General features: G+C 55.8%; 1 protein-coding gene and 2 non-coding genes across 3 annotated transcripts; 2 read left to right on the top strand and 1 right to left on the bottom strand.

Moving 5' to 3' along the window:
• The first annotated feature begins 3,563 nt into the window (after window positions 1-3,563).
• LOC112633884 lies at window positions 3,564-3,707 on the top strand. The gene has a single exon (XR_003121644.1).
• Window positions 3,708-3,791: 84 nt separating this feature from the next.
• LOC112633879 lies at window positions 3,792-3,874 on the top strand. The gene has a single exon (XR_003121640.1).
• A 469-nt stretch (window positions 3,875-4,343) lies between these two features.
• LOC112632777 (RIMS-binding protein 3A) lies at window positions 4,344-9,804 on the bottom strand. The gene has a single exon (XM_025398771.1). The coding sequence runs from the start codon at window positions 9,688-9,690 to the stop codon at window positions 4,753-4,755; it is 4,938 nt and encodes a 1,645-aa protein (XP_025254556.1). The 5' UTR covers window positions 9,691-9,804; the 3' UTR covers window positions 4,344-4,752.
• Window positions 9,805-12,749: the final 2,945 nt, after the last annotated feature.

The following is a 12,749-nucleotide window of genomic DNA, read 5'->3' on the forward strand; positions in this document are numbered from 1 at the left end:
GATTTTTTTTTTTTTTTGAGACGGAGTCTCGCTATCTCCGAGGCTGGAGTGCAGTGGCTGGATTTTGGCTCACTGCAAGCTCCACCTCCCGGGTTCACGCCATTCTCCTGCCTTAACCTCCCGAGTAGCTGGGACTACAGGCACCTGCCACTATGCCCAGCTAATTTTTTGTATTTTTAGTAGAGACAGGGTTTCACCGTGTTAGCCAGGATGGTCTCGATCTCCTGACCTCATGATCCGCCCACCTTGGCTTCCCAAAGTGCTGGGATTACAGGCGTGAGCCACCGCACCCAGCCAATTTTTTTGTATTTTTAGTAGAGACAGGGTTTCACTGTATTAGTCAGGCTGGTCTTCGACTCCTGACCTTGTGATCTGCCCGCCTCAGCCTCCCAGAGTGCTGGGATTACAGGTGTGAGCCATGGCACCCTGCCTTATTTATTTATTTATTTATTTATTTATTTATTTATTTATTTATTTATTTTGAGACAGAGTCTCGCTCTGTTGCCCAGGCTGGAGTGCAGTGGTGCAGTCTCAGCTCACTGCAAGCTCCGCCTCCCAGGTTCATGCCCTTCTCCTGTTTCAGCCTCCCCAGTAGCTGGGACTACAAGTGCCCACCACCACACCCAGTTAATTTTTTTGTATTTTTTTTTAGTGGAGATGGGGTTTCACTGTGTTAGCCAGGATAGCCTTGATCTCCTGACCTCATGATCCACCCGCCTCGGCCTCCCAAAGTGCTGAGATTACAGGCATGAGCAACCGCACTGGGCCCAGCCTATTTATTTATTTTTAAAGAGATGGGGTCTCACTATGTTGCCTAGACTGGAGTGCTGTGGTGCTATCTTGGCTCACTGCTGCAAGTGATTCTCCTGCCTCAGCCTTCTGAGTATCTGGGACTATAGGGATGCACCACCACGTCCGGCTAATTTTTGTATTTTTAGTAGAGATGGGGTTTCGCCATGTTGCCCAGGCTGGTCTCAAACTCCTAACCTCAGGTGATCCACCCGCCTCGGCCTCCCAAAGTGCTGGGATTACAGGCGTGAGCCACCGCACCCAGCCATCTGGTGTGTTCTTTGAGGATAAGGCAGCAGTAAGTGTGTTGGGTTGAGACAGCCCTCAGGCCTGTGCCTTCCCTATCCCCACCTTTAACCGCAGGGACAGCGTGGTGGAACCCAGTGGCGCCAGTTCATGAACTTTCCATGGAACTAGTTGGTAGCTCTGGTCCTTCTGCCCCAAGGTGCTTCTGGTCATTTCTGATGACACCGAAGAAGTCAGTGTCCTTTCCTTATTTTCTCTCTCTCTTTTTTTTTTTTTACCTGGGTATTCTGGAAGTGTCTTTCCTCTGACAGTGTTGCTGGACATAGGGAAACGAAAGGGTATGAAAAGACCACCCCTCATTCCCGCCCTCCCAGAGGGGCAGCCTGGGAAGTCTATGGAGGAGGTGACTTTGAGCCATGATGTGACCTTAGATGAGGAGCCCCTCTGAGCCTTAGGAGGCTCTTCTGCAAAATGGGACAAATAAAGAAATGTCACCGGGCGCGGTGGCTTATGCCTGTAATCCCAGCACTTTGGGAGGCCGAGGCAGGCGGATCACCTGAGGTCGGGAGTTTGAGACCAGCCTGACCAAAATGGAGAAACCCCGTCTCTACTAAAAATACAAAGTTAGCCGGGCGTGGTGGCACATGCCTATAATCCCAGCTACTACAGAGGCTGAGGCAGGAGAATTGCTTGAACCTGGGAGGCAGAGGTTGTGGTGAGCCGAGATTGTGCCATTGCACTCCAGCCTGGGCAACAAGAGTGAAACTCTATCTCCAAAAAAAAAAAAAAAAAAAAAAGAAATGTTCACTGTGTGCAGTGGCTCAGGCCTGTAATGCCAGCACTTCGGGAGGCCAAGGCAGGAGAACCACTTGAGCGCAGGAGTTCCAGATCAGCCTGGGCAACATAGCGGGACCCCATCTCTGCCAAAAAATTAAAAAATTAGCCAGGCACCAGGTGTGGTGGCTCAGGCCTGTAATCCCAGCACTTTGGGAGGCTGAGGCAGGTGGATTCTTGAGCCCAGGAGTTTCAGACCAGCCTGGGCAACATAGTAAGACCCCTGTCTCTACACACACACCAAATTTGCCAGGCGTGGTAGTGCACATCTGTGGTCCTAGCTACTTGGGAGGCTGAGGTGAGAGAATCATTTGAGTCCTGAAGCTCAAGACTGCAAGTGAGCTGTGATTCTGCCACTGCCCTCCAGCCTGGGCAACAGACCAAGACTCTGCCTCAAAAAAAGGAAAAGGGCCGGGTGTGGTGGCTCACACCTATAATCCCAGCACTTTGGGAGGCTAAGGTGGACAGATCACGAGGTCAGGAGACTGAGATCATCCTGGCTAACATGGTGAAACCCCGTCTCTACTAAAAATACAAAAAATTAGCCAGGCATGGTGGCGGGCACCTGTAGTCCCAGCTATTTGGGAGGCTGAGGCAGGAGAATGGCATGAAGCCAGGAGGCTGAGCTTGCAGTGAACTGAGATTGTGCCACTGCACTCCAGCCTGGGTAACAGAGCGAGACTCCATCTCAAACAAAAAAAAAAAAAGGAAAAGAAGGCTGGATGTGGTGGCTCATGCTTGTAATCCCAGCACTTTGGGAGGCCAAGGCGGGTGGATCACGAGGTCAGGAGTTCAAGACCAGTCTGACCAACATAGTGAAACCCTGTCTCTACTAAAAATACAAAAAATTAGCCGGGTGTAGTGGTGTGCACCTGTAACCCCAGATACTCAGGAGGCTAAGGCAGGAGACTCGTGTGAACCTGGGAGGCAGAGGTTGCAGTGAGCCAAGATGGTGCCATTGCACTCCAGCCCGGGCAACAGTGCAAGACTCTGTCTCCAAAGAAAAAAAAAAAAGAAAAAGAAATGCCATCCCAAGGTAGTCCTTCACAGGAAGGGACTCAGAAAAGCAGTGAGCTGGCCGGGCGCGGTGGCTCACGCCTGTAATCCCAGCACTTTGGGAGGCCGAGGCGGGTGGATCACGAGGTCAGGAGGTCAAGACCATCTTGGCAAACACGGTGAAACCCTGTCTCTGCTAAAAATACAAAAAAAAATTAGCCAGGCGTGGTGGCGGGCGCCTGTAGTCCCAGCTTCTCGGGAGGCTGAGGCAGGAGAATGGCGTGTACCCGGGAGGCGGCAGAGCTCGCAGTGAGCGGAGATCGCACCGCTGCACTCCAGCCTGGGTGACAGAGCGAGACTCCGTCTCAAAAAAAAAAAAAAAAAAAGAAAAAGAAAAGAAAAGCAGTGAGCTACAATAGCTATCTGAAGCTGGGAGACACTACTGACTACTCACTCTTCGCAAAGGGCTCAGCAGCACACAGCCTCCCTGTGGGGATGCCCTCGGGGAAGATGTGGCCCAGAGTAGTCTTTTAGGCCCTGCTCCTCAGTCCTGGCTCTTAATAGGACCCTCAGCAGTCAAACTAGCACAGCCCGAGCCACGCTGACCTCAAAAAGTAAGAATTCAGGGCCTAGGGACCTTGAGCAAAGCAGAGAAGTTAGCATCAGATGAGGTGCAGCGGGTATGGTAGAATAAGGTGTTCTCAGGTCCCCAGTGCAGCCCCCAGATAAGACTGCAGTATTTTCCTTATATGATCTGGTCCCACCGTGGGCAGCACTGCATGCCCAGAGCCTGAGAGGATTATGAAAACATGGCAAGGGAAGTGAGGCCAGGGAACCCAGCATGGGGGCGTAAGGAGCAGGGGACGGTGGGTGGGGCTAGAGGACAGGGAGTTTAGGGAGGCCTCTGCTGCTGTGACTGTGAGCCCCAGCCAATGATGATGTGGCCACTGCACAATCTGAGTTCTGGGAACCACGTGGTGGAGTGTGTTCTGGGAATAGACTGCAGCAAGGAAAAAAAAAAAAAGCAGAAGGGTGCACCCTCCCTTCCCTGGCCAGGAAAACATTTCTGTAGCCCTTGCAGACCCACTGCACGGTAGTGAGAGGGAGGAAAGCCAGGCTCATGTTTTCCTTGGTTGTGCTTCAACTTCTAAAATATGTTTTTACTATGAACATTTTAATGAGGGGTTGGACATAAGACAGAAAAATAACATTCTGATAGCTTGTTTGGAGGTCCTAGCAGGGGAGCACAGCTACTCTTATACCTTTGACTGAAGACCGATCCTCCTCTATCGGGGATGGTCATCCTCTTCCACTGAGCGCACAGCTTCTGGAGGGACACACACGGAGCAGTGAGGGAGGAAGGGGATACCCACCCAGTCAGCCAGATCAGCCGAATCAACCCTGGTGATCAATGGGGTGACAGATGTGGCAGCCAGATCACCCTCACATCCCAAAAATAACATTCAGATTGCATTTTTTTTTTTAAGATATAGACTTTTCTTGAGACTTTCATACATACAAGGCAATGGATAGACAACCTTAACCTCCTAGAGAAAACACACATTGACCACAGAAAAAAGGCACTTCTCCATATACCTACCATAGTTATCAGCAACTTTTGAAATGGTCTCTCAAACTCTCAGGGGTTGGCTTGTTTTGCTTGCTTTTGCAAATAACTCAGGCTTAAGTCCTGCTACTTTCAGAGCCTAGGGAACACTTAAGGACTACCATCAGTTTAAGGACTACCATCAGTTTAACATGGTGGCACTTGGAGCACATGCTACTTATGGTGGTGAGGAGGGGTGCTGGTGTGAGGGTCTGCAAGATTGCCTCTTCTCTGGCAGGGTGTGAGCAGCCAGAGACTACTACCTGGGCAAGGATGCTTGCTCAGTGTCCATGGAGGGACATGTGATCCAGCAGGTGGGCAGGGACCAGGCCTCTGTGGCCGCCCAACTCTCCATAATAGAATCCTTGATCATCCATAGGCCCATAAACCATGACCACATCTCCTGCCCTCAGTGCCAGCCTGCCCTTCGCCTGGCCCCCTGTTTGCCCATCCATGGGATCATAGTCCAGAGCTGCTATCATGGTCTTTGGAGTCCACAGTGGGGGCCTCTTGGAGTTCCCTTGGAGCACCAGGGAGGAACCCTGGGGGATGGTGAGCCCCTGAAAGTCCTCAAGGTGGGCCACAGAAGGCAGGTGCCCTTGGGCCGGCAAACACCACGTCCTGTCAGTCTGCTCTGTGCCCACCTCCATCTCAGCCACTAGGTGCCCAGGGATATTGCCCACTTGCCTGTTGCGCTCGCTGAGATAGAAGCCGTGGGTGTCCTGAGAGCCCCACACTCTTAGCAACTGCCTTTTCTGGAAGACCAGCTCCTCCTCTGCAGCCTTGGGGTTGGCAGACATCACCAGGGGGCTGTAATCAGAGAGGGCCACAAAGACCCTGGCTGGAGTGTTGGCCCCTGTCCCCAGCTGTTGGGGGCCACCCCTGGGCATCTCGATGACTTTGGCAGATGGAGCTGGACACGGTGCTGAGCTGGGCTCGTGGAGTTGGCACTCTCTCTTGGCCCCCAGAGCCTGTCCTTGCCTGCTGTGGGGCTTGGGCTCCCTCCTCTCCTCTTGCCTCTCTGTGCCCCACGGATCCAAGCACAGTGCCTCCTGCTCCTCCTCCAAAATGTTATGGAAGTCAGATGCATACTGTTGGCTGGCGCCCAGCTGGGGAGGTGTGAACCCTTGGGCATCTTGCTTTTGCCGAAGTATCCTCTCAAGGGCAGCCTTTTCCTGACACGGTTCTTTCCTAGACCCACACTTGGTGTGTAGTTGGATGAATTCTGGAGCAGGGCTTTTGCTGGTGCCCATGTGCTGGTAGCAATTTTCCTTCTCAGGCTGGTCACTGAGCAAAGGTGGTCTGTGATGCTGGGGACTCTTCTGAAACAGCAGGTCCTTTCTACAGCCCTCCCAGGCCTCTGCAAGCTCCTCGGCTTGGCTGCCAGTCCCTGAACTCAGATATTCTCCTTCTGAGCCCAGGTTGGACACTGGGGATTGCCTCCTTGGTGGTTCTTCAAAGAATGCTTCTAGGAACTTGTCCTGGGGCTCCCCACAGCTTCCAGGGTTGTGGGGGCTGTCCTTGGCATTCAGAGGAGCCAGTGCCAGCTTCTGGGGGCAGATGGGGAAGGTGACTCTGTAGGTGGATGGGTCGCCGCAAGTGTAGCTGAAGGGTGGAGTCTCTGGCCATTGGTGACACATGAAGCAGTCCTCGGGGATCTGAGCTGGCACCGAATCCAGGGACTCACCACAGAGTGACATGGTTCTCACTGAGACCTTCTGCCACGTTAGGGGCACCTGTAGCTGGGAGAATTCCAATAGAGTGCTCCCAGCAGTGGCATCGGTGACCTCACAAACCTTAAGCCCATCTGCATACACAGCATAACCGGTGACCTGGACTCCATTGGAGGACCCAGCTGAGTCAATGGTCACAGGGAGCCAGCTGACCACTAGGACGCCTGGCGAGGCATGGCGCTCCACCAGCACATCCAGTGGCGGGTGGGGAGGTCCTGCCAAGAGTGTGTCAAAGGTGATGGTGGAGGACATAGTTCCCCAATACACCTGCAGTAAGTCCCATGGCAGCCGCACCTCCACCCGCGCCCGGTAGTGCATGCCAGGGCACAGGCCCTGGAAGATGTAGCAGCTCACACCCGCTGGGGTCAGGGCATGCTCTCGGTCATCAAGATACACCACGTGGGGGTGGCGGTGGCTGCTGTAGACCCAGGTGATCTTGGCCGATGTGGCTGTGACATTCTGCAGGTGTAGCTGCATGGGAGCCATACGGAGCACCCCTTTGGTCCCCAGAAGGGATCTGAAAAGGCCCTGCTTCCCCATGCTCTGCAGCAAGCCCAGCTGGCAGGCTTCCATCTTGGTATCCAGGATCTCTGTTGCTACTTCTGTCTTGGAGCCCACCCTTACCATCTGGTATAGCCCTCTGTCCACCACTCCCTGGGCTTCCCCAGGTAATAAGCTGTCTTCCTCCAGAGCTTCATCCTGCCCAGCTGGGAGTTGATGGGGGCGTAGGTCAGGGGATTTTGCAGGCAGGCAGCCTGAGATGTAGCTGTCTGGAATCTGCTCCACCAAGTTGGAGGGCACCAGCCCCCGCCGGCCATCCTCAAGCTCCCCCTCATAGAATCCATCTTCATCCATGTCCCCAAAGATATATATGTAGTCCCCAGCTGTGAGGGGCAGCTCACCCTCGGGGTGATCATTGGGCCCCTCGAATGGGTCATAGTTATACTGAGCCATAAAGATCTTGAGCTTGGGGGCAGCAGGAGCCACTGAGCCCCCCACTTCCAGGGCCAGGGACACGCTGTCAGGCTCCAGGTCATCCACCTCACTGGCTGTGTCCCTATCCAGAGTAGGGCAGGATGGCACGGTGGCCCACATCGACCCCTCAGAGGAGGAGTTTGACTGGGAGCTGGTTTTCTTGGACACAGGTTGGCTCGCAGGGACTGTCTCTGAAACTTGGGGGACACTGGCTGGCTCCCCAAGGGCAACTGGGGTCTCCTCAAGGGAGACTTCCCTTTTCTCATGTATGTCTCTGTTGGGCTGTGACACTGTGTAGTCTTCAGGCAGTGCCTGGAACTTGGGCCTTCTGCTACCCTTAACTTGGGACTCCGGCATTTGACTGGTCTCCCAGGGCTGTTCGGGAGGGTGAACAGGCTGACACTGGAGCGCCTGTATCTCCTTCTGGGAAGCATGAAGGTCACACAGGGCCTTCTGCGGGTCGCATTGCAGCTGCTGCTGCCTGTCCTGCCCGCGCGCCGCCTGCTGCAGCAGGTGTTCGGCCATCAAGCCGGCGGCATCGCGCTCTTGACACGCGCGGCCCACGTGGCCGCGCACTTCGCTATTCTCAGCCTCCACCTTCCGCACCCAGTCTGTCTTGGCCTGCAGCCGCCCATTCTCCTCCGCCAGCCAGGCGTTTTTGAGCAGCGCCGCCTGCAGCTGTGTCTCGGCCTCCTCGCCGCGTCGCCGCGCCGCCGCCGCCTGCGCGCCCAGCTCCTCGCACTCGCGCCGCCGCTGGTCCAGCTCGCTCTCCAGCGCCAGCATCTGCCGTCGCACCTCCTCGCAGGTTGTGCTCTGGCCACCCGCCTCGGGCCTGGCGCCACCGTTGCCCTGCTGAAGCGTCAACTGCCTCTGCAGGCGCAGCACTTCCCGCTGGGACTCGCGCTGCAAGCGGTCTAAGTCTCTGAGGTTGAGCCACTGGGTGCAGGGGCCTCCCCTTCCAGTATGCGGGTCGCTGCAGGGGCCCGAGGCGATACGCGCCTGCAGGAGGTGGCACTCCTGCCGCAGCTCTTCGATCTGCTTGTCCTTGGCCAGCAGCGCGCTCGCCTGCTCCGACAGGTCCTGGGCGCGCTGGCGGGCAAAGGCTTGGCATAGCTCCAGGCCGGCGCAACTCTCGCCGGGCACAGGCGCGCTCACCGCCCGAAGGTTGGTCTCCTCCAGCTTGCGGGCGCGGTCAGCTAGGCGCCGCGCGAGCCCGGTCAGCTCCGCGCGCTTTACCTTGAGCCGCTTCACCTTCTCGTCTGCCTGGTAGGGGCAGCCTGCACGCCGCAGCTGCTTGTTCTCCTCTTGCAGGGTAGAACAGCGGCGCGCCAGCACCCGCAACGCCTTGGCCAGCAGCCAGTTCAGCTTTATCAGCTCTTGGTGGCCCAGGCCCGGGGGTGAGGGAGTCAGGACTTTGCAGGGCTGGCTCTCAGAGCCTTCTCCTCCCTGCGGGTTGCTGAGTTTCCTGTGGACTGATGGTGGTAGTGGTGGCAGGAGTGGCGATGGTGGCGGCCGGAGTGGCGATGGTGGCGGCGGGAGACTCTGGGAGCCAGGGATGGAGGTGTTTGGTGAGGAGGACCGCTCCTCGGATTTGGAGGCCTTGGGGAGACTCCAGGTGCTGTCAAGCGAGCGGGAACGTGCTGGTGCGAAGCAATCAAGGGAGCTGGCGCGCGTGGAGAGCAGTCCGTCTAGGGAGCTGGAGCACGCAGAGGACACCAGGTCAAGCGGGCGGGAGTGGACACCGACGTCGGCACTCAGGCTGTCTAGAGATCCGAGTTGACAGGCGGGTTTAGGGGCGTGGCAAGAGCCGCTCGAGGTCTGGGGCAGCCGCTCTTCCAAGGAATGCACAGCTTGGGGGTCCGCGGGTTCCGACAAAGCGGGGTTCCTGCGGAAGTGCTCCAGGATGTACTTGAGGAAGAGCTGGCGCTCCACCTCCAGCGCCGCCTGCAGATAGCGGATGCGCGCCGCCTGCTCGCCATCAGTCTGCCAGCGAAGCTGCCCCAACACTTCCTGCAGGCGACAGCGGCACTGCCCCGCGGAGACCTCGGACGCCCCCGGGCGGCTACAGTGGCCGCGGTTCACCAGCTCCTCGGCCAGCTGGCGCTGCAGTTCCCGGGCTTGGCGCACCACGCCATCGCGCTCACGGTGCAACAGCTGCTGCAGCTGCCGCTGCTCGGCCTCTTTCCAGCGCAGCAGCTGCCGGATCTCGGCCTCGCGTTCCCGCTGCATCTCCTCTTGCAGCTGCCGCAGCTCCCGGCCGCGCTGTGCCTCCCACTTGGAGCGCAGATGGTCAGCCAGCTGCCGCCGCTCCCTCTCGGCCTCCTCCCGCAGCTGGCGCGCCTGAGCAGCGAAGCGCCGGCGTTCCACCCGCCAGCCCGCCCGCTCCGCCTCCAGCTCGGCCCGTAGCTTTTCCAGCTCCCGCCTCTGGTTCTCCAACACTGCCGCTGCCGGGCTGGAGCAGCCCAGCTTCTTGGGCGACGCGCCCAAGGGGCTGGGCGAGTCCTTGGCCATTGCGGCCGCGGCCCGACTGGACTCCAGACTTCGCCTGGCCGACCGCAGCTCGCCAACGGCCGCCGCCCCGGCAGCGGCCAACCGCCCGGCGTGCCCCTTCCGGCGCCCCCTGGGGGTCTCCGCGCGCCCCTTCCGTCTCTTGCAGTGTTCCCCGCCTCCTGCCACGGATGTCTGGCCCACGTGCCTTTCCACCTGGCAAGGCCAGGGCTGCACTCCCACACCCCTGCTCAAACTGGCCCATGTCCCTTCCAGGATGCACGAGGGCTTTTCTGGTCCCTACACTTTTCCTGCTTCTAGCACCATGTCCCTTGTGACCCTCCCTAGGCACCCTCCCAGGCACTGTGCAGTCCCAAGCAGGCTGAGGTGCCCTGAGGGAAGTCTGGGCTGCTGCTCCTGGACTTGGAGAAAGGGGCAGGGTGTGTGTGTCAAGGCCACCCAAGGGGTGTGGGCATACCTGGTCATGGGTTCAGGTGGTGTATTTGGGTCAGATGGCTGGAAAATGCAGTAGGATATGCCTCAACTTGGCTAGACCTGGACTCCCCAGGACCCTTCAGCCCCCATAACAGCCCTGATCACCCAACTGGTCATCCACCTTTTGGGGAAAGGATGTGCCTGATACCCATTTGTGTTACTGTGCAGAGTCGGCTCAGAGGAGGTATAAACGAAAAGACCCTCCCCAGCAAGGTGGCGTAGGGACCCAGGGCCAGATAGGCATGAGGGGCACTGCCCAAACTGGCCATCTGGCCTGCCTACCTCCCACATCCAGGTACCACCTGGTGACAAACGCTGGAGCCCCAGTGTCTGGGCTACTCATTGGCACTTTAGGTAGAGGCCTCAGGATGGGCTAGGAGTGAGGGTGAGGCTTCAGCAGAAATGCTGGAGGCATCCTGAGCCGCAGAAGACACACACACACACACTGAGCTGCAGAAGAAACATACAGACACACACACACACAATGAGCTGCAGAAGAAACATACACACACACACACACACACACACACACTGCCTGTCTCTGACTGGTGGCCACCTGTGTGGCTTGGAAGCTAAGGAGCCCTGCTTCAGTCTGGCTCCTCTTTGCCCTTCCTGCCTGTTCCTGGTGCCAAGTGGCTTTTGGGAAACATGGATGGACACCTGATATCTGGCCATCTGCATCGAGACATTGGTTTTTAAATTATTATTATTATTATTATTTTTTGAGACAGATCCTCACTCTGTCACCCAGGCTGGAGTACAGTGGTGCAATCTCAGCTCACTGCAACTTCTGCCTTCCAGGTTCAAGTGATTCTCCTGCCTCAGCCTCCCAAGTAGCTGGGATAACAGGCTCGTGCCACCATGCCCAGATAATTTTTTGTACTTTTTAGTAGAGACAGGATTTCAGCATGTTGGCCAGGATGGTCTTGAAATTCTGACCTCAAGTGATCCACCTGCCTGGGCCTCTCAAAGTGCTGGGATTACAGGTGTGAGCCACTGAACCCGATGAGACCTTGATATTGAAGTCACATCAGAGGCCCCTTTACTTCTCTGTCTGTCGTGTCTCCCTGTCCCCAGTGGTATGAATAGCCACTGCGCTCCAGCCTGGGCAACATAGTGATGAGATGCTATCCCTAAAAAAAACACACATAAGCTGGGTGCAGTGGCTCACACTTGTAATCCCAGAATTTTGAGAAGTCAAGGCAGGAAGCTTATGTGAAACCAGGAGATTGAGACCAGCCTCGGCAACAAAGAGAGACCCTCATCTCTACAATTTTTTTTTCTTTTTTTTTTTTTTTGAGATGATGTCTTGCTCTGTTCTGCAGCCTGGAGTGCAGTGGCATGATCTCAGCTCACTGTAACCTCCGCCTCCCGGGTTCAAGTGATTCTCCTGCCTCAGCCTCCCTAGTAGCTGGGATTACAGGCGTGTGCCACACCACCAGGCTAATTTTTGTATTTTTAGTAGACATAGATTTCACCATGTTGACCAGGCTGGTCTTGAACTCCTGACCTCAAGTAAAGTCATCTGCCTGACTCGGCCTCCCAAAGTGCTAGGATTACAGGCATGAGCCACCGGGCCCGGCTGCCAATTTTTTTTTTTTTTTTTTTTGAGACGGACTGTGCCCGGCTCCAGCTGACAATTTTAAAAACATTTTTGGGCCGGGCGCGGTGGCTCACGCCTGTAATCCCAGCACTTTGGGAGGCTGAGGCAGGCGGATCACCAGGTCAGGAGATCAAGGCCATCCTGGCTAACACAGTAAAACCCCATCTCTACCAAAAATGCAACAAATTTTTTTTGTAGGCTGGACGCGGTGACTCATGCCTGTAATCCCAGCACTTTAGGAGGCCAAGGCGGGTGGATCACTTGAGATCAGGAGTTCAAGACCAGCCTAGCCAACATGGTGAAACCATGTCTCTATTCAAAATACAAAAATTAGCCGGGCATGGTAGCGTGAGCCTGTAATCCCAGCTACTCAGGAGGCTGACGCAGTAGAATCGCTTGAACCCAGGAGGCAGAGGCAGAGGTTACAGTGGGCTGAGATGACGTCATTGCACTCCAGCCTGGGTGACAGAGAGAGACTCCATCTCAAAGAGAAATTTAAAAAAATGTGGCCCAGCATGGTGGCTTATGTATTCCCAGCACTTTGGGAGACGAAGATGGGTGGATTGCTTGAGCTCCAAAGTTTGAGACCAGCCTGGGCAACATGACACCCCTCTACAAAAACCACAAAAATTACCTGGGTATGGTAGTACATGCCTGTAGTCCTAGATACTTGGGAGGCTAGGTGGGAAGATTGCTTGAGCCTGGGACGCCAAGACTGAAGTGAGCCATGAGTAAGCCACCACAGTCCTGCCTGGAAGACATAGTGACACCCTGTTTCTAAAATAAACAAAAAAAGTCAGGCATGGTGGCATGTGCCTGTAGCCCCAGCTACTTGGGAGGCTGAAGCGGAGGATAGTTTCAGCTCAAGAATTCAAAGCTGCAGTGAGCAATGATCATGCCACTGCGCTCCAGCCTGGGCTACAGAGACAGATTCCATCTCTAAAAAAAAAAGTAAAATAAAATAAATTTTAAAATTGTTTTATTA

Source organism: Theropithecus gelada, chromosome 10 (assembly GCF_003255815.1).
Source record: "Theropithecus gelada isolate Dixy chromosome 10, Tgel_1.0, whole genome shotgun sequence".
In the NCBI taxonomy this organism is placed as follows: domain Eukaryota; kingdom Metazoa; phylum Chordata; class Mammalia; order Primates; family Cercopithecidae; genus Theropithecus; species Theropithecus gelada.

Bases quoted from the DNA above. Each gene is read 5' to 3' on its own strand.
- LOC112632777 (XM_025398771.1), bottom strand. From the start codon at position 9,690: ATGGCCAAGGACTCGCCCAGCCCCTTGGGCGCGTCGCCCAAGAAGCTG.